At 37.5% G+C, this 21,035-nt stretch overlaps 1 protein-coding gene across 1 annotated transcript in view; it reads right to left on the bottom strand.

The window, feature by feature from the left end:
- The window catches only part of lekr1 (leucine, glutamate and lysine rich 1), a 67,162-nt gene extending 52,418 nt beyond the window's left edge, over positions 1-14,744 (bottom strand). Inside the window, exons 1-2 of the mRNA XM_014471352.2 lie at positions 14,664-14,744; positions 1,692-2,209 (exon numbers count right to left, since the gene is read on the bottom strand). Coding sequence (XP_014326838.2) covers positions 1,692-2,209 — 518 coding nt within the window. The 5' untranslated portion in view covers positions 14,664-14,744. The remainder of the gene's footprint in view (positions 1-1,691; positions 2,210-14,663) is intronic.
- Between the last annotated feature and the right edge of the window lie 6,291 nt (positions 14,745-21,035).

Here is a 21,035-nt window from a genome sequence, read left to right as displayed (position 1 = left end):
TTCTTTAAACCCTAACCCTTGCCACACATACTGAAGTCTCACACTGAACAGAGTGCATAGAGAAAGTGTTGCTGCTAAAATGGGTGTGGGCAGGGGAATTTAAAAAAGTCTAAAGGTCATGGTAGAAGTAATCATCTGTGGTATTTCAGGTGACACCTGAAGAATGCCTTCTTGGAACCTACGAGATGCTGTGTATGACTGTAAATATGACAACATTTCTGATTATAACTACAGCATTTAATTAAAAATATTTGAAATTTAGTGCTGGCTCTTCTTCAGGAACCTGATATGTCTACTAAGCACCTCTACAGATCTTTAAAAATACGCCTCTTCATCACTTACATACATTCTGGGTTTATTGAGAATCGTGTCTGATATGCCAACAAAGACAAGCCTCTCCAGCTCTAGCTCTGGGCCAATCAATTAATGGGAGTTCCCAGGTTAAAATCACTACTGACCAAAAACAATATTTCCCCCCAAAAAATCACAATGATTTTGATTGATAATGATTGGGGAAATATTGTAAAGACTAACAAAACAAAAGCGGAACCTTTTGGAAGGTGCACATTTTGCATAAGACTGGCAGCATTTCAGAAAAACTACATAAAACTCATCAGACATCTCTTGCATACAACTGTTTCCAAAGCAATCAGAGGTTGAATGCTGAGTTGCAGCCTTCTTGCTGTTTTGGCTAAACCATCTGTCCATCCATTGTCTTACATCCTTCAAAGTTCCTGGGGGGTCTGGTGTTTATCTCCAGAGGTCATTAAGGTGAGAGGTGGAGCACTCCCAGGTCGCCAGACAATCCCAGACCAACACAGAGACGAACAGGACAAACAATTATCCTTGCACACACTCAAAGCTGAGGGCAAATTGAGAAAGACCAATTAACATCACGTTCAAGTATTTGGACTGTAGGAGGAAGTTGGAGTATCCAAAGAAAACCCACACGACTGGGGAGAGAACATGCAAACTACATGGCAGGGTTTCCAACCCAGGACCTTCTTGTTAGACTGCAACAGTGACTTTGATGCATAAGAATCGAGATTTTCTAAAAGAAAAACATCAGCTTTGCTGAGAAATTTAGAAATTAACATCAAAATTTCAAACTCAATTTGCTTACAATGATATAATCAGTAAACTTATTTTCTACTTTATTTCCTACAAATATTGATAAATGAATTAAAACTAGTTCATATTAGGATCGTGAATGTATATCACAATGAACCCGAACAAATTTAGTTTTACCAATGGGAATTGAACTTACATCTGGTTCTTGATAAAAGTAAACTGTCATAACACTGATTGTTTAAAATTTCTAGTTCTACAACTGTCTGGTTGCCATTACTATATGTGAAGCAGTAATACTGATAGATACTGAAGACATCTCATGCATGGCTTAACAATGTTTTGTGAAAGCGGCCAACTGATTCAGTGAGCAAAAAACACTAATGGCAAATATTTTCCTTACCTTTAAACTAAATAAAGGAAAAAAAAACATCCATGGATAAAATGAAACCAGATGTTTTTAGAACCTTTTTCATTAAGGGTTTAACGTAAATATTACGTTAAACACTACCAATTTCTTTGTATATGTGTTTTATCACCAAAACATGTTGACTGTCCTTTTGAAGTCAGGCATAGGTGATCATAAAACATAACATAAGTAAGAAAATGTTAACAAAACTCACCTCTTTCTGAGATCATGAAGGTTTTTTCTCAGGTTCTCTGAAATTTCCTTGGCCTTCTGAAGGTCAGTCCTCAGAACGGTTTCTCTCTCCTCAGCACTCTTCTTCAGTTCTTCCCTCTGCTTTCTTAGTTTCTCCACCATCAAGTCTCCAAGTTCCCTTCTAAGCTGTTTTTCTTTCTCTTCAATGATTTTTTGAAGATCTGCTACCATCTTACGCCTCATTCTATCAGATACTGCTTCAAACTCATCTTTTCGCATTTTCGTCATGTTCTGGTACCTTTTCTCCAGCTCCTCTCTGGTGGTTTTCTCCCTGACTTCAGCTTGTGCCTGAAGCTCCCTCTCCTGTTCCAGCCTGTTCAGCTCCCGAGCCTCCAGTTGGGCCTTTTCTCTCTGGGCAGTCTCCTTCCATTCCTGGAGCTCAGCCTCTAATTGAGCCAACTGACTTTGGAGCTGATGATTCTCATATAAAGTCAGGTAGCTTACACCACAGTAATCGCACTTGGTTTCGTTGCGCTCCATCTGAGGAAAAAAATGCAACTTGTTGGATAACGTCTTTAAGTTCCCATTTGCTATAGCAATACACATAGCTTATACAGTATGTAGTGTGGCTGAAAGACAGCTAACTTACCAAGGCCACACATATGCCTCTGAGCAATTATTTTTGAATAGACATCGAAAACACATTGAGGTCCAAACACATTGTGATGGAGAATTGAAAACTGAAAATATGTCTACTTTGGGATACCTACTGGTGCAGAAATGACTTTGAAAGATGGTTGTAGTTGATAAAACATCTTTGTTCAGGCTACATATGGACAGGAATTGTTTTTGGTGCTTATTGAGTCTTCCATCTGCTCTAGCTCATCAAAATTGGACAGATTTCCAATGACAGATTCGAAAAACATTGCCTGGTCTGATAAGTCTCAATTTCAACACCAACATTTACATAGTAGGGTCAGTATTTGGGAGAAGCAATATGAAATCATTGATCCATGTTGGCTTTAATCAACAGTTCGAGCTAGTGGTGCTAGCCTTGCTAGATTCATCAATTGCTGCTAGCCTTCTTCACTCTTTTACAACCACAGTTTACTCATCTTCTGATAGTGTCTTGGAGTAGGATAATGCACCATGTCATAAAGCTCAATTCATCTGTTTTCACATGACATGAAGGCGAGTTCACTGTGCTCCTTCAGTCACCAGATCTCAATCCAATAGAGCACATTTTGGATGTTGTAAAACTGGGATTTATGTCATAGAAAAAGCAGCTGACAAATCTATAATAACTGCAATATTATAATGTCATTGTAGGACAAAATCTCAGAAGAATATTTCTGAATGATTGTGGAGTATACGTCAAGTAGAACTGAGACAGTTCTGAAAATAAACAGGCTCCAACCTGCTACTGTGATGTAACTACTTAAATGGCCAGTGAGTGCATGATATTTGATATGTTTCATAAGAATTACATTATCATAGCTGTCCTGCCCTGAACATATCATTCTCAGTCAAGCTCACCCATTGTTAAATATCTTTTTTTAAACCCTTGATTTAGAGAACCCTATGCCCTCCCTCTCTTTGCATGCCTCATAAACATCCAGCAACTGCATAATTACATGTTTAAAAAAAAAATCATAAGAAAGTTTTCTAGCAATCTTCTCTCCGAGTTTATTTGCATACAGCACACTAAAGGAGCTCTGGATCTATGTGTCCACTTAAGATGTATTTAAATAGAAGGTTCAGAGCAAGACCCTTGAAACCTGATCACTCAATATCGATACTGAACAGAGGCTGAACAGAACCTCTATAGTACCATTGCGCTTTGTTGTAAAGTATTGGCACATTGTACACTTGTAACAGAATTAAATCACTAAACACACTCATTACTCAGACTCATTAACCAAAGTGAACAGCCCACCACATGATAGAGGCATGGCATATACTGTATATATATATATATATATATATATATATATATATATATATATATACACTGTATATATACAGTATATATATGTTGTCAAATGTTGTCAAAAACAAAATTGTCCTGTCAGCAGTTCAAAACAGAGGAAAGTAAATCCTCTAATCCCCACATCACACATTGTTGTCGCTCCTTCTGTTGTCTCCCAAATGATTCATCATTCTCTGTGCGTGGCAATGTACTCCCTCCAAGGATCTGTCACTTCTTTCTGAATTTCAAGGAACAAATCCTTTTCTTCAAGCTTTCATCTTCAGGTTGGTACAGTACGTGGCGCAGAGGCAGCTGATGTACCGACAGCTTCTATGTCAGAATGTTCCAAGTCGACTGCTACATGATGTAAACACAATGAAATAAACGTGCAAACATAGCAGGAATGCTTCAGAAAAAAATCTGATAATTTAGATTTCAAAGGGCAGAGTTGTTGTTCTGAACATTTTGTCAGGAACTTTGTATCAATGAGAAATAAAAACCATTAAAATCTTGCGTACGCACTATTCTTAAAAGTATACAGTTGATTCCTTGTTCTTTAATGAGTATGCCTCTCAGTACTAAGTGTGAGACTATACATGTTTACCTCTGACTCTCATGCATATTTCATATTGATGGTAAAAAAAAAAAAAAGTCTTAGGTTGGACAGATTAGAAGTCAAAACACATAGAAAAAACACAACTAGAAATGCCTTGAGATGACAATTGACACAAGATAAGGCATCATTCCATTTCTCCACTAATCACATTTACTTCCTCCATCACCCATCGAAATGCCTTCACCATCTATGTTAGCAACTTGCCAATCCACATCAGAAAATGATGCCCATTATGTCTGTCTCCTGTCTCTAAGACAGCAGCAGTCTGTCTTCCACCAACCATGACTGACAAAATGAAAGGAAGGAGAACCTCCATTAAAAAAGAATCTCAGACACAAGAAAAAATACAGGTCTTTGCACAGAGACAACAGGTCAAGAAGTAAGCAGCGATAAACAGTCAAGAAATCAGAAGAATACAGCAGCTTATATACTAAGGCAGGGGTGTAGAGAAACCGAATACCCAAATGAATGAATCAGAGGAGCTGTAGCGGGGAGAAAGTAGATAAACTGAGGGATAAGACTAAAACTTAAAAGGATCCAGAAGCCAAACAAATGAAGAAAAATCTGACAATAATCTAACACAGTGTTTCCCAAACCTGGTCTTCAAGTACGCCTGCCCTGTATGCTCTAGATGTCGTCTTACGTCCAAACATCTGACTTAAATGAATAGGTGATTAACAGGCTTCTGCAGCATTTGGTGGCTGCAGAGGTGATCATGCAATCATTTGAATCAGATGAGCTGGAACAGAGACACATCAAGTACCAAACCTGGTACTTGAGGACCAGGTTTGGGAAACACTGATCTAAATAATAAAATAATAATAAATAATAAATTTGAATGTCCAAGGAACAGAGCACACGAATAGACTAAGAAACTAAAGACAAAGGAAACGCAGCACCCCAGTAGCAATAATGTACACAGAGAAATGAACATAATATGCCAAGACCTAGAGAGCATAAATAAATCACAAGGAAATGATTACAATATAAACACCAGAACCCAAATAACCAAGGATTGTGGCATTTAGATCTTGTTATTGTCAGGCATTGGTACTAAAAATTGTTTAAACTGAAAGACATTAAAAATGAAAGAAAAAAGACTGACAGAAAGACAAGTTAAGTGTGTGTGTATTAGATTGTTCTCAACAGGTTAACATATGCATATGTGTTGCCACAAGAGGGTTTCTGTGCATGTATTCATTGTGAGCATAAGAGAGGATAAGTGCGTGAAAGAGTGAGGAATATTTGGAACTGAGGCTCAGGGGATTTTGGTGTTTACTCCACAGATGGGCTCTTGGTTTCTAGGCAAAAAGACTGAAAATAATCATGTGTGTTTGAGAAATAGCATGTGGTGGGGAGGCTTTTTTTGTAAGTAATATAGTCATGAGGACAAATAACAGAGATATTAGAGAGAGCTGCAGTTGCCCCAAGGACAAGAAAGTGACAAATATAAGACTCTACACAACAGTAGTCACAAGGAAATTTGGCAAACAATAAATAGTGTGAAGGCGTGTGTTTTCAAATCAAACCAGTCAATCATCCACATTATGACTCAACATCTAACAGGTACACAGTCTATTCACTGTGATGGTATTTCTGCTTGGAAGCACTCCACACTGTCTCCACAATGTCTTTCTGTTTCATGAATTTAACATGAGGGGCTATTACTTCTTGCCTGAAACATTTAGAAGGAGGAGTAGAGTAAAGTAGTAGGGGGTGAGGGGCATGGATGGTTGGTGTCCTGATAGGATGAGAAACATAACTAATTTATGCAGTGATTTTCAGTGTGTGCATGTGTTCAATTTTGCAATTATTGCTTCAACGTAGTAAAGATAGAGAGAAACTGTCATGGAGACAAAACATGAAAATATATTTTAAATTTTTTTCATTCTGACAAAAGTTTACAATAGTTCATTTTTAACAGTTTCCCTAATGTTCAATTTCCTTTCAGCATCCCATTTTGTCCTCTTTGTTTTTTTCCAGCAGCCCTGCCGGCCCCCCTCCTCCTAAAGTGCCTTTTCCCTCCCTCTCTTCCTCATCATCCTGCTCTTTTCCTTCTTCCACCTCCGCCTCTTCAGCTCCAGCTGCCGTGACCCATCTGGCTCACTGAAAACACCAGAAGTGGGTCACTGTCACGAACACATATCGTTGATGTTGCACGCACATACATTCAGCCACCAAACACACACACCCACACACAAATACCCATCATACACCCCACCCCCAAGTCCTAATGCACACTCAAACATGAACGTGTTCACCAATATCGACCTAACAAGCAGGCAGCCACTAAAACTTCAATCACCAACAGTGCACATACAGACATATGTGCCAACCTGGCCAGACACAGATCAGACAGACAGACACTCCTGTGTTTTTAGGCTTGATTTTTTAAATGATTTTGCCGCATGTTGCTGTGAAAAATGTAAAGAAAACATGGTTACTGTTATTCAACGGCTGAAATAAAAACATCTGTTTTGTTTTGTTTACCTTAACTAATTTAGTTAACAATGTGAAACAGGATGTAGGAGTAAAGCACCATGCTTATACTGTGGATTAATTAATTTATATTGTCTATGGTGAAGTCCTACAAGCAAAAAGCATAGTCAGAGTTCTACGATGATGTCAGGTTGCTTTGCAACTATTTCCTGAAAGCAATTCTTTAGAAAATGATGAGGACTATTGTTTGAATTGGAAAAAAAGATGTTTAAAGTGACATTGAAGCATCTTTAAGGCATTGCAATACAGCATTGCAATATATTTGCCATAAACAGCTTGAGTTAGAGAGTAGAAACTATTTTGCTACTTTCTAGGTTGGCATTTCCAAGCACTAGCTGCACAAACACAATTTCATCGGCCGACTCTCTCCTTTTTATCCATAACGTCCTCCTCATTTTCATTCTCCCTTATCATTTCTGCATTGCCTTCTATTCTAACGTGCTCTGATTCAAATTGAAAGGGCTGAACATTTCTTATTGCATGAAAATTACTGGTCTGGCTGGACAGAGCTAGCTTACCACCTTGCATATGCCATCTACCCAGGATGCTTTGTAGTGTAAACAACATGGCGACATCCGTGTGACAACATTTTATTAAATTTATAAAACCGAAACAGACTGCAGTATTTTTACTGTGTTTTATATCTGAAATAAATATGTCTCAAATAAAGTCGACTGATACAACTAATCGTGGATCCCTGTAATGCCGCTATACCACGCAGCCCTAGAAATACATGCATCCCTAGTACTTTCCAGACTCAAACTTCCAAAGACCTAAATATTTAGGCCATTTGTAAAGTGAAAAGACAACAGCCAGTAGTTTTACAGAGGTATGGTTAAAAAAAGAATAAGTTCTTGCAAGGTGACTTATTCAACATACTTATGCAATATGTAGTACACAGTAAACCTGGAGATGCATTACAATAATTAGGTTTAAATTATGTAAATTAATTGTAAGAGTGTGATCTAAGATTCAATTTTAAAATCCCCTATGCTTTAACATGGTGAGGTAATTGCTTTTGTTGGCTGATTAGAAAATCTTACAGTATCCCAAGAATTACACAGAAATACAGTTTAGTACATGAAACACTAAACTTTGCCTCCATCCTTAGGATTAAAACAAAAAACAAGGAACTGGACCTTCCTTGGATTGTAAATGCATCCTTAATCATTCATTTTGCCTTGTTTTCTCCCTTTTTTAATCAAATGAATGCCTCCTCTTTTTCAACTACTATTCTAGCACTTCACCCAGCTTTACTTTCTGTATGTTAAAACACAGACAAAATAGATCCAGTCACCATTTAAAAAGGGATTAAATAGTTAAAAGAACTAATCTGTGTTTAATCCCTATTTTGCTGCAATGATTTTCGTTTTACAAATATAATGCAAGAAAGCTTATAAAGCCTTGTTCCACAGACAACTTCATCAAGTTCTTTCTTTTTACTATGTATATCTTCATCTGTTGCAGGTGAGTGTGCATGCTTATGAATGTGTGTACTTTGGATTGTATGCACAAACAAGACAGTCTTTCGTGACCGAGGCTTTGTTGCATTTTGCGATTATAACCCCCCCCCCACCCGTGGTGCTCAGTGAAGCGGGAGCTATGCCGAAATTCCACTCCTCTGGACCCCATGGTGCAACACACATCATGTGACAAGAATGTCAGTGTATTTGTCAGTGAGTGTATGCATGCATATGCAAGTAACTTTCTTCAGGACTGCACAGAGTGTGCGTGTTTGTATGAATGAATACAGGCTTTTACGCCTGTAAATCTAGTGGTAAATGTGCTTTTGTATGTGGCTGTAAGTGGAGTGGGGAAAGGGAACTGGGGGTACAAGTCACAAGGGATAGATGGAAGTAAAAGAGGGGAGAGGAGAGGCTTTTTTAATTTCTAGAGAGTAAGCAGACAGCTCACAGGCCTGTGGAGTGGCTGAATTCAAGCAGTGTGATCGAGACCGTTTCCATACTGTCAGTTGATCAAGCAATGCTGAGCAATTTGCCGTTTGTCACTCAAACATGCTCAATGATTGGAGTTTCCAGACAGCAGACGCTGAAAATATCTAACAGAAATGAGTCACGACAGCATCAGCCTAACACACAAAGGAAAAATGCTGAGGTTTCGAACATATGCAGAGGAGTTTACTGGGCCAGTGGGCTTTTAAAGAAAAAGTACAAATCAGAACTAAGAGAGGTTCTGGTGTGAAATATCCACTAACTGCAGCATATTTTCACATTTGGTTGGCTCTCCATCTGTTTGGATATTACTTCATTCTTTGTCATTCTTTCTCTTGTCCTGATAGCCCACTACACTCTGCCCTTTTCTTTTTTAATACAAATAAACATACAAAGAAATGTCATTTTGTGCATTAAATGACACAAACAAATTAGATTGGGTGAGTGGGAGGCTCATTTGGTTTTAATTAATCTCATTTTAACCATTTATTTGCTTTAAATTGACATTTTTAAAATGTTTTCATTTAATTGAGTGACTAAAGGGGCAGTACTATGTGCTTTCATGGCACACAGAGCCATTTTATAGTGCAATTAAGAAGCTATGTTAACTTCACTTGTGAAAATGTTGGGTATCAACATTTTAAAAAATGTTTTAAATGATTTGAAAAAATTTGACTTCACAATTTGAAACCTAAAATCTGTGCGTCTGTCTCTCTAAGAAGCTCCTGCTCTTTCCGACAGTCCGCCTTCAGCATGTCATCACAACGGTTCACCATTAAGCAGATTACAGACACTCATCTGAGCGTTGGACTAAGTAGTTCATATGATAAGCTCAGCAGATGTGCAGTCCCACCAAGTTTTTGCTAACTACTGCTGCAGCTACAATTCAGCTTCAAGAAAGATTTATTTTTAAAACACAGATATTTCTGAACAACAAATAATAGGGGTAGAGCAGCACAGACAATAAGTCTGTAAACAGAACAGACACTGGACATTACTTATTTCACAGACAGCATGCTGTAGACATTTTACAAAACAAGCTCAGAATTATGTATTGAAGGCTGTACTTTCAGGGAAAATGTTTCAAAAGCCAGGAACAGTCCAGACTGAAGAGGTGAAGTTAGGACAGCAAGGCAGCCAGTGAAAAACACCAAAAAGACCAGGGGATGTAGCCTGTTACATTAATCAGACTTAGCAGATAACACATGTGCTTTCGTTGGCCCCACTAGACCATGCATCATAACACATGGCTCTGCACGGCATGGCACAGATACTTGAGAGCCACGGAGAGATAAAACTATCTGAGCTGCGTGTATTTGTCTGTCTGATTTTCTCCTTCACTCCGTGTTTTCTATTTTTAAAGCTTCTACGTCAATGAAAACCTAGCTCCAATTATTTGTTATCAGTTTGAACCAGTTGGTTTAATTAAAGGACAGACAAGTTGGAAAAATGCAACCTAATTGTTTGTTCTTGAACATGAGAGTCATGAGACATGCTACATTTGCCTAACCTGAAAAGTGTGTTCTCTTCCAACCATCCATCCATTGTCTACAGCTGCTTATCATGCAAGATCACATGGGGCTGCTGTCTATCTCCAGTGATCATTGGAAGAGAGGAAAGGTTCTTGGAAAGGTTCCTAGTCCATCAGGAGGTGCATTCTTTTATATTTTCTATTTTGAAAATAGATTTTAAAAAAGGGCCTTTGAGTGAACATCATAATTATTCTTACGAGATACAGGTAGATCCACCCATCCATCCATTTTCTAACACCCTTGTCCCTAGTGGGGTCGGGAGGTGCTGGTGCCTCTCTCCAGCTAACGTTCCGGGCGAGGGGCAGGGTACACCCTGGACAGGTCACCAGTCTGTCGCAGGGCAAGATACAGGAAGTTGTGAATTGTAAACTAAATGCTCCTTTACAACTTAACATCTCTAAAGGTTCAAAGATTTAAATGTGTAAGTTGATATATACACAATTGGCTAAAAAGTATACAATTAAACTGTGATTTATCAACATTGGATAAAAACACAAAGGCATAGCAACAAATTATTGAGAACCATAAATAATGGTTCATCAGAAACATGCAGCAGCAAAACCCACGGCTGACTACTGGCTGTCTGTTGTCAGACATTTAACCGCTAGTGTTTATGTTTATGCATTCAGCAGATGCTTCTATCTAAAGCAGCTTGCAAATAAATATGTAACAATAGAAGGAAGGCCACAAGTAAGGCTACGGCAGAGGTGACAATATAGAAATAGAAGGTAAGAATAGACGAAAGTTCAGGAAAGAAGAAGTGCAGAGAGAGAAAAGTGCAGAAAGGGCTGGGGAAGTTACAAGGTAGGAGCTGCCTGGTGGTGTATAAAACCATAGTATCAAGTTCATAAAAATATACTGGTCCAATCTACAGATAAACATATAATTATTGAAATCTTGTAATCAAGCTATTATCTGCTTTAAAATAAAATGCTATTGTTTATTACAAATCTATCTCGAATAGGTTTCTGTTCTTGTCTCTATTTGTCATTCCCCAGCGATGTTTTAATTACAAAAATAACTTATGTTTTTCAGATAAGAATCAGTCATGTTGTTTCTTACAATCTTTCTCTGCAATATTACCTCAGAAGGTGACTGAGTAATAGCGGCACATCATCCAAACAAAATAGTTATCCTGACAGGCCTAGCAGCAGTCTTATGAAACCCAGAGTGACCCTGTAGTGACCTATGAACCATGATGCATTACTATCATCATGAATTACCCAACCCCAGACAACACCTGTAACAATATTGTACAATAATCCCGCCTCTAAGTTCTTACAACAGATCATCTTATAAATCACTCTCTTTGCCTTCATTTCACCTTAGTCTAAAAAAGCCCTAAAATGGACAGAGCAGTAAGAAGACAAAGGAGGAGAAATATGTCAACGAAAGAGGGAGAGTAAAGGACCAAGTCTAAGACACGATGACTACAATAACATACTTCACACACAAGCTGCCAATACTATGAGGCACCTCGGAATAACTGGAAAAGAGAAGAATAATTCAGGTGTGAAGATATCTATTATTTAAGAAAAGGTCAACTGAGGGAATACAGGAAAAGGAAAAGAGGAGACAGAGGAAGAAAGGAGAGCTGGATGCTCCGGTATAATTTACAACGACAGAAGGTTTGTGCCTATTCCTCTTCTTCTCGCAAGAGGAACATTACAAATTGAACAAAAGGAACATGCACTTAATGCAGCAGAGTGGTCATATTCTTAACATAAAACGTGTGAGAAGCACAAAAAAAAACTAATAATATCAATTATAGGTTCATGTCATGTTCTCTCTTAGACATCTAATATCTCTCTGGACAAAAAGAAGAAGTCTTTGACAGGGCAGGACATCTTTTAAAGATGACTTATTATGCTTCCTTGAACAGGTTTGGATATATTTATGGGTGAAACAAAACATGTCCATTACATTTTTGCACAAAATCATTCTTAGATGATGAGATTTTAGTCTGGTCAGTTGTGCCTATTTTGAGCTCCTTCCAGAATGAGCTTGTCACTTTAAATCCAAAAAGCTGCTGCTGGCCACGCCCCCCAAACTCTATGTTTACACTCACACATGAACATGGCTGCAAAAAGTTGTGCATTACAACAGTACGTCTTTGAGTAGCAGAAGTGGAGCCTCCTGCACAATCAGCAAGAATGCAGCAAGTGTTTTCTGAATGGTAGGTCAACAAAATTACACCTGTCTTTTCCAGCAGCCAATGTATATATTATACAGCAGTAAACCAGCTCACCAAAAGTCCTGGAGCTCCACTTGGGTTGCTAGGCAACGGCTCAGTAACTATCGATTGTGACTCAATAATCAGTGTTTTTTGAAATGACCCTTTTTCCAAACACCAATTTACTTGGTGGTTCTTTAAGAAATTGGGATGCTTTTGAAGCAGTTGAGACCCAAATGGAAGTATAAAAGCGCGTAAAAAGTGAACTTTGCATAATTCACGGATATGAAAATTCATTTTCATATCCGTGAATATGAAAATGGGGGGGCTGGATGGAGAGGGACTCTCTGTTGTTCAAAAAGACATGGTGAAATGCTATCACATTGTGGGACCCCTTCATTGTCTTAGATATCTGAGACGCCAAGGTTAATGTGTGTGTGTGTGTGTCTGTTTTGCACTTTTGATGCAATTCGGAAAATTTTAATCTTGAGTATGGTTTGTGTGATAAACTTAAAACTAATTGCACTATGCATCAAAAGGAATCAAACTCACATGACTTATAGTTTGGAAATGATAAAACAAAATATCCAATGAAAAAATCCCCCCCAAAAATCCTGTGTTGTGAATTGTTGTTAAATGTATCCAGAATATTTGTGTTTTTCACAGTTTTTTTATTCATAGTTGGTATTAATCTGTATTATATGAATTTGCAGAAAAAAAATATTGTGTTTCATGTAGAAACACACAAAGATTTCTGAAAAATTTGGCATTGAATTGTCAAATATCCTTCTGTTGGGACCTGCAAAACTGTTGCATCATCCAGCAGGCCAACAGAGTTTTGGTTTGTCCAGTAGAACTGGTTGACCCCACTGTGCGTGCAGACAAAAAAAATATCCAAAGCACTTGACTGACTTAAGGCGGTGCCAGTACAACTTTACTAAAGGATATAAAGGGATTTGTTTGTTCTGTAAGTGAGTAATATCCCCATGACTGTTTGCTTCAGCCTTAACATCCACCTTACCTTACCTCCAAAAAACCCTCCCAGATACAAAATTCAATACACATAAAAAATGTGTTTTATAGAGCAGTTGTTCATAGATTTAAAGAAAAACACTAGAGTATAAATCTGTCAGTTATATTGATTTCAAGGTTTCATTTGATGAAGGTATGATGTACATCTTTTGTAATCAGAATGCATTTAAATGTTATCTTTCTAAATTATTTTTCCAGGCAACTTCAGTCAGTTACGAGCAATAACTCTGTCGTTAGACTGTGAGGCACAACTTCAGTGGAATGTCTCACCTATTTCAAACTCTGCAGGATTCTCTGATGTCTCATTGTGTTTGTGGCTGCGGATGCACAATCTGAATTTGTTCAAATGTGAGCATCTTGTCCTGTTGCACTGAGTTTAAGGGCTTTTCACAGGTCACATTTCAAAATTAACAAAATATAGTGTTGATTCATTTTCTAGTTGCTTTTGCTGCTTTTTCTCTGGCTCATTCACACGGAGCTTGGCTTTCCCTTTCCGAAGTGTACGTCTTGTTCTGTTACAAAATGCATTTGAAGTCCTGCGACTTTGTGACAGTTAAGTAGTGATTGGATAGTGACAACATCACATGAAGAACTAGAGGTGTGTAAAAAAAGGCCTATGGTGTACCTTGCTTGGTGTTCCCAATAAAAATACCTAAGCCATCAGCCACATTTGGATTGGAATGCTGCCCAAGGAGACAGGCAAAGGTCTTCCAAGTTTAAATCTCACTTTGACAATTTGGAAAAAAAATCCTTTGTGGTACAGGTGCAAAGATACATGTGTTTGTACAAAAATTAATCTGTATGGGCCTTTTAGTTTGACGTGTGTCTATTGTTTTAGGTTACTTTAAAATTTTCTAGTCATACTAACAATGCAGGTGCTCAAGATTCCCCAAAATATGGATATTTTTATGATCTTGTCTATGATTTTGTATAAATGTCCATCAATTCATGTTAAAACTTTTCTTTTATGAATGATTTTTGCTACTTTAAAAATTCGGAAAGTTTTGAAACAGTTTATCATTCCTTTTAAATACTGACTAAGGTGTTGGACCTTGAATGTGAAAATATACAAATACAAATAATTTAGTTTGGAAAAATAACAGCCCTTTTTTAATTACCTAATTAATGTGATGTAGCTCTCCTACAACCCACAGCATGTTTCTGACTGGCTGAATGGTTGAATGAAGTAAATAAAAAAATTATTTCATATTTAAAACTTACCCAACCGCAACTTCAACATCTAGGTGCCTCAATTCTTGTGTTCTGATACATGCCTATTGAAGAGAAGGTCTTCAATATAAGAGAATCATACCATGTTAAGAACAACATTACCCCTGAAGCAGCACATAAAGCTTATAGTCCATGGCACAGGCCAATCATATTACCCGGTTGCTTAACTGTAATTGCTCAATTCTCCTTGAGAAACAGAAACTGACGAGCATTTCATGACGACTCAACACATTTAAGCTAAATGACACTACTACAATATTGCTGTGGTAGCAAAAACAGATCTTTCTTAAACTAATAAGGAAGCTCTGGTAAGTAAAATAGCAGCTACTTTCTTTTACACAATTTTGTTGCTAGTGGGCAGATGAGTTTGCATTACGTCCAATTCAACCAGTTATAGATATTTGCAATGCAAGAGAGATCTTATTTGACACCGAGACCTGCATTGATGTTGTTGTCAAATCTGTTTTAATGTTTGTGTCCGTGTACATTTGTCTGCATTGTGTGTATTTGGGTCAAATCCCTGATAAAGTACACTGCAGTCGTAATGCGCCAGCATTAAATTTCAGTGCAATATGTGCTTGAGTCAGTGCCCGAGTGTGTGGTGGAAGGCATGGCGTGTGTGTCTGTAACCACAGCACTCCCTCTCAGCAGTCCACCATTAAACTTCAGTGCCAGCCCTCTCCCAGCCCACCAGGATTAACAGCACTTAAATGGGCCTGTTAGTACACCATCTCCTCTTTGCCTCCCACACCGACCAGTGTGCTGTGCTGCCCAGAGCGCTGAGCTCACAGTGCCAACTTCCTTTGTTGTCTTGTGTTCTCTGCTCGACCTCGGCCACCTGAACCTCCTCCAATAAATGATGTTGAAGTGCACTCAGCAGGAGGCTAAGTTCTGAACATCCTCAGTTTAGTATCTACTGGAATCTGAGTAGATGATAGAGGGAGGTAAATAAGACCCTGAGACTCAACCATCTGGTCTGTCAGCTTTCTTTCTTTCTGTCTGTCTTTTCTTATTTCTTTCCTTCATTCCTTCTTTCTTTCTTTTCTACTTTGCTTCCTTTTTTTTCCGAAATTAGAGATAGACACAAGCCACATGAGGTTCAGATAGATACATACCACAGAAACGACTGGCTTTCATTTGAGTTTTTTTGTACAGCAGCAGGATGAAAGATGTAAGGCTGAATAACAGAACAGATCCTGAATGTTTTTGTCTGTTCACTGTGTGTGTATTGTGGAGACAACGAGGAAGGGTTTGTGTGTCCTGTCCACAGGGTTGGAATTGCTATTGTTGCATAATAAAAGTCCCTGTATTGTTCTCTACTGGCCTCAATGAGAAATTCCAGAGATTACTAGAGAGCACTAGACAGAGGAAGTAGGACAGCTAACAGGAAAGAGAGTGCTGAGCACAGAACAACAGCTCTCCAGGCATCCTATGCTATGTTTTAGTAAAAAGCTTACTGTGAAGTAGGCCAACTCAATAATTACAAATTGTAAAAAAAAGGTTAACAAGATAATATTTCTGCACCGACATAACAACCAAGAATGAGACCTTCAGATGCCACAGATTGCTCTCTCTGGGTAACTGTTTTAGCTAAATAGGAAGACCGTCATTATAGCAGCCTCCTCCCCTATTGGCCCAACCAGTAGAGATGTGTAAGAAGATAAATTCAGAAGCAAAATCCCATATGATAAAAAACTAAGTAAAAAATACAGGGAAAAATATGATAGTTAAAAATCTCTGTATTATAGTAATAGTAATAACTATAATACAGTAATTGTAGAACCAAAGGAAAGGTGGAGTGGAACTCTACTGGATCAGTATAAAATGATATATAAAAAATGTGTTGGACATCTCCCATTCTAAAGAGGTAAACACTTAGGGTCAGACATGTCTTGAAGCACTTCATTAAAGAGGCTTGCAGGTAAACAAGGAGTGCATATCAGAGAAAGCACCTCATGCCCCCTGGGGCTGCAACGATCAGCCATAATCAACAAAGTCAACTACAAAAATTTGCAAGGGCAGGTTTTATTGTAGATACGGCAATTTAGTTTCATGTGGTTTACACAAAGCTTTACTATGAATGTCAATAAGTGTATAGGCTGCTATAAGATCTTGCAGTTCATGTGTTTATGTTATCTTTAAAGATAACATCTGAAATTAATTCACCTATAAAAAATTATGACTGAAAACCAGCAGAATGAAGGAGTGTTTGGAAAAAGAACTATCACGCTGCACATAAAAAGCCACATAGAGTGAATATAAAGTCTACACTGTCCTGCTTTTTTGTATAGTAAAAAAACACAATAAAACATTTTCCAGCATTTGGCACATTTTGTGACATATAACCTGTATGACTCACTTGAAAACCACCTGAAATATTTTATGGTGAAGATTAAGAAAACAAAATCTGAAATAATAGGGTTACTTTGATATGTGCCCACTTGAAGAAATACTTTTTGCAAAGCACCTTTTAATGCTTACAACAGCACTCATTCTGTAGGTGGGAGTGCATCACTGCAGATCTGTCAGATTGAGGAGGATTATGGTATCTCCTGTCCATAACCCTCCCCAAATCTCTCCACAGATTTTCGTTATTAAGATTGGGGCACATCCAAAACATTTATCTTCTTCTCATGAAGCCGTTGTTTTGTTGATTTGAATAAATACTTTGAGTTGTCATGCTGAAAAATGAAAAGTATTTTGGCCTTTTGCATTCTATCAGGAGCCTGAAGGCCTTGGCCCAACACTGACTAGTATTTGAAACTGTTCTGAATTGCCTTAACCTTGACTGTAACCACTGGAGAAATCTAGTTATTTTGGACATGTGCTATGTTGTTTTGTGTCAAATGTTTTTGGTTTTTTTATTTAACCTTTTTTAACTGGGTAAGTTGACTGGGAACAAATTCTCATTCACATTCTAAACAATAACCTTTTCAGAAAAGGTCATTTTTGAAATTTTCTTGTAAGAAAAGACTTACTTCTTGCCATCCAGTGGGAGATTGTTGTGAAATGTCCAACACAGCCAGTCCTTGCTGAACAAAAGTACAATGCTACTGTACTTTTGGGAGCCTTGTTGACCAGCTTCCTAATTGTCTTCTCAACATGATGGAGGTTGGTCCATCATGTGTCATATTTTCTCCACTTGTTTATGACTGTTTTGACTATGTTGCATGGTACATCTGATGCCTTGGGAAATTGTTTGAACCCTTCTCCTGACTAATACATTAAAACAATGACATTCCTCTGCTGCGTTGGAAGTCCTAAAACCTGGTATCTTAAAGATGTTTAGTCCTCTTGTATCTTATGGTAAAATTAAAAAGGGAAGCCTTCTAATATTGTTAAAATAAGTCTTTGTAGGTCATAAAACAAACAAGCAGACAGTTACTGTAAGTTAGTCACAATCGTAATCCTATTGTTAAAAGTGTCCCAATAAAATATTTTGGATTGTTTTGACTTTTTTATGGTCGTACGGTCTGACTCTTGACACCTAAAAGCAAAAAGCGGGGAAGATTGTAACTCAGCTTCCGGCCTTTATGGAAACTAAAGGTAATAGTGGAAAAATGTCTTTCTCATTAGTCTGCAGCAGCTGCATACGCTGCATTTATAATGTGAAGGAGATTGTTCATACATACAAACAATACTTTTTCCACACACTTGAGGTTAGTTTCCAACCGGCTTGGAAAATCAACCTACTTTGGTGAAAGGTAAACAATGATGCTTTACTTTGTCAGGATAGCATGAGGAAATGATTTGCCATTTATCTCGATATACCAAAAACATTTCTTTGCTTAATTACTCTGCATTACAGAGCTGGAGAATTTTTATAAAGAAATTCAAATTTTTTCAGCTGTTTATTCATGGAAAACTTGGTCTGTTAAGATTTTATTACCAGTGAGATACTGTATGTAGCTAAGCATCTAGTTCAAAAGGAAAAGCAATAAATACTCCTAGAAAATTTATACACAAACCATATGGCAAAGCATATGGGAATATTCAGCTACCACCTGACACTGGCAAGGATAAAAAGCAACATGCCATTGTTGCTATGATACTTTGTGTGTGCTTTGTCTTACAACAGATGGAAGCTTAAAAGAGGAGGCATTGTCCCATTTCTTTCTCAAATAATATGGATTACAGTAGCATTTAAAATTGGATTGCTGTAGCAATACTCAGGACTTTATATATCCCACTTTTAGAAAATAAAGTAATTATTTGGAAAACATGTGTAGTGTTAGAGTGGTCTGCTTTGAGACATGTACTACTCAGCTAAGTACATGTGAAAACAATTTCAATGTATTAAATAAGCCACAAAGATTGTTTAAATCAGAAGAAATTTCCTGATTTAAACAATGCTCACCTTTATTATCTCTTCAGGCAGCAGGTAAAGTGGAGAAGAATTAGGAAGGATTTTCATTTGCTCTTCCTCGGCAAGCTTTTCTTCTGTCGGCCTCTTTTTGTAATCTAGAAGAAGCAGAAATAATATAATATAATAATAATGTACTTCATTTGATGTACTCTTAATACTCAACACATTTGTACTATGTAATGGATTATATACAGTAACAAATAAAGCAAGCTACCAATAAAGGGGTAATATCGCACACTTTTTGTGTTGCTTAATCAACAACATATATTATTATACTAAAGAATAATAATTTTGTTTGTTTTAAACCCACCCGATTTCCAAATATAATACAGTAATGATTTGTACAGACTGGGATATATAGAGAAGTCTTGGATAAGACAGATGTTTTGATAAACAAGGGACATGATGGCCTATCCTGTACTATATGTGAAAAATGACTTATCAGTCCAAACCTCACTCCCATTGTGTTTATGTAAAAGAAATGGGCAAATTAATGAAAATTTAACCTTACTGTAGGTAAGCTGAAACACTGAGTTGACCAACATATTTGATGTGCATTGAGAATTTTGATGTCGACACTCATCAAAATGTAATGATTGTTGTTCATTTTCTGAATTGTTGACTGCATGACGTCTTTTATTACTTTGTATTTTTGTGATGTAAAACACTTTTAACTACTGTGTTGCTGAAATTCACTATACAAATAAGCTTGATTGATTGATTCACATCAATTTAAGATGTCTAGTGTCTTATAGAATGGTTTAAGAGTCCTCCCATTAAACCAGATATCTTTTAGAAAGTACATTATATTCTGAGTATTATTGATTGGTTTGTCACAAATGTTCTTTTTTTCTAATCCACAGAAATATTAACCTTTTCGTGGGAAATTCCCAAACTTTGTAGAAAAGAAATTATTGTGCATATCCACTTGAAATGAAGATGACTTTTTGCTTTAACAGTAAATGACAAATAATTATAGTAAATTTATACGTGCATTAGTTTTTGTAACTTTACAAAAAAGTGTTTGTGTAATAGTTTTGTGTAAGTGTGGTTAGAAATGGGACCACAAGTCGAGAGAGAAAAGCATTTTTGCAAATTGACTGTGGCCTATTTCTGTCGATCTGGTTGTGCACGCTCAGGTTATTCATTCATCAGCACTTTTAGTGAATGGAAAAGCACTCACAAAAAATTAGATGGAAATAGAGTGAGACAACATTGCTGAAATGTACATACATGTAAATGATGCAGTGCGGCAGAAAGCACGTAGGGCAGACAATCCCATAAAATCTGTGTACTCAAACACTCACTTTGGCATGTACACTGACACAGGATGTATCTAAAAAGGCTACTGCATTTGTTAGTGTCTTCTGCGTTCGCATTCCAGGGCAGTCCTGCACAACTGCACTGCTTTCACAAACCAACCCCAATCAGGAAGAGGCTTCATGCTCACTCACTCTAATATCCTGATTGGGCCCCACGCCGTCTCTAGATTCAGCATTTTAAAGCACAGCTTAGATCCTCAACTGCTGGCTCACACAGCACAGATACATTAGTAACGCTTTGTGACAGCAGTAAGACGGCCTGTCATTTTAGATGGATTCAGACTTGAAGGGCTGATTTTGCATGACAACTTTTCCCCTGTGATATTGTCTGTTTTAGCCTTGACTGAACCATTAATCAGTCTAAAGAAAATATGGGCAAGTTGGTTCATAAACGTATCTGTTCTAATCAATCAATCAATCAAATTCAATCATTTTATTTGTATAGCACATTTCAGCAGCAAGGCATTTCAAAGTGCTTTACATCATTACAAACACAGAAACACAATGCAAGATAGAATCAACAATCAAAACACAGCATTAAGTCAAGTTCCATCAATAAATTTGTTCTGTATGAATGAACGCTTAAACAATGCAACTTTTTCACTTTTCGTCACACTATGGCCAGAAGATTCACCGTATTTTGGGGGCGATCAAACATAGTGTCAAGTAGAGTTC

Source organism: Xiphophorus maculatus, chromosome 18 (genome assembly GCF_002775205.1).
Source record: "Xiphophorus maculatus strain JP 163 A chromosome 18, X_maculatus-5.0-male, whole genome shotgun sequence".
Classification (NCBI taxonomy): domain Eukaryota; kingdom Metazoa; phylum Chordata; class Actinopteri; order Cyprinodontiformes; family Poeciliidae; genus Xiphophorus; species Xiphophorus maculatus.
Note: the sequence above shows the minus strand (reverse complement) of the source record. Positions and strands in the feature narration are given on the sequence as shown.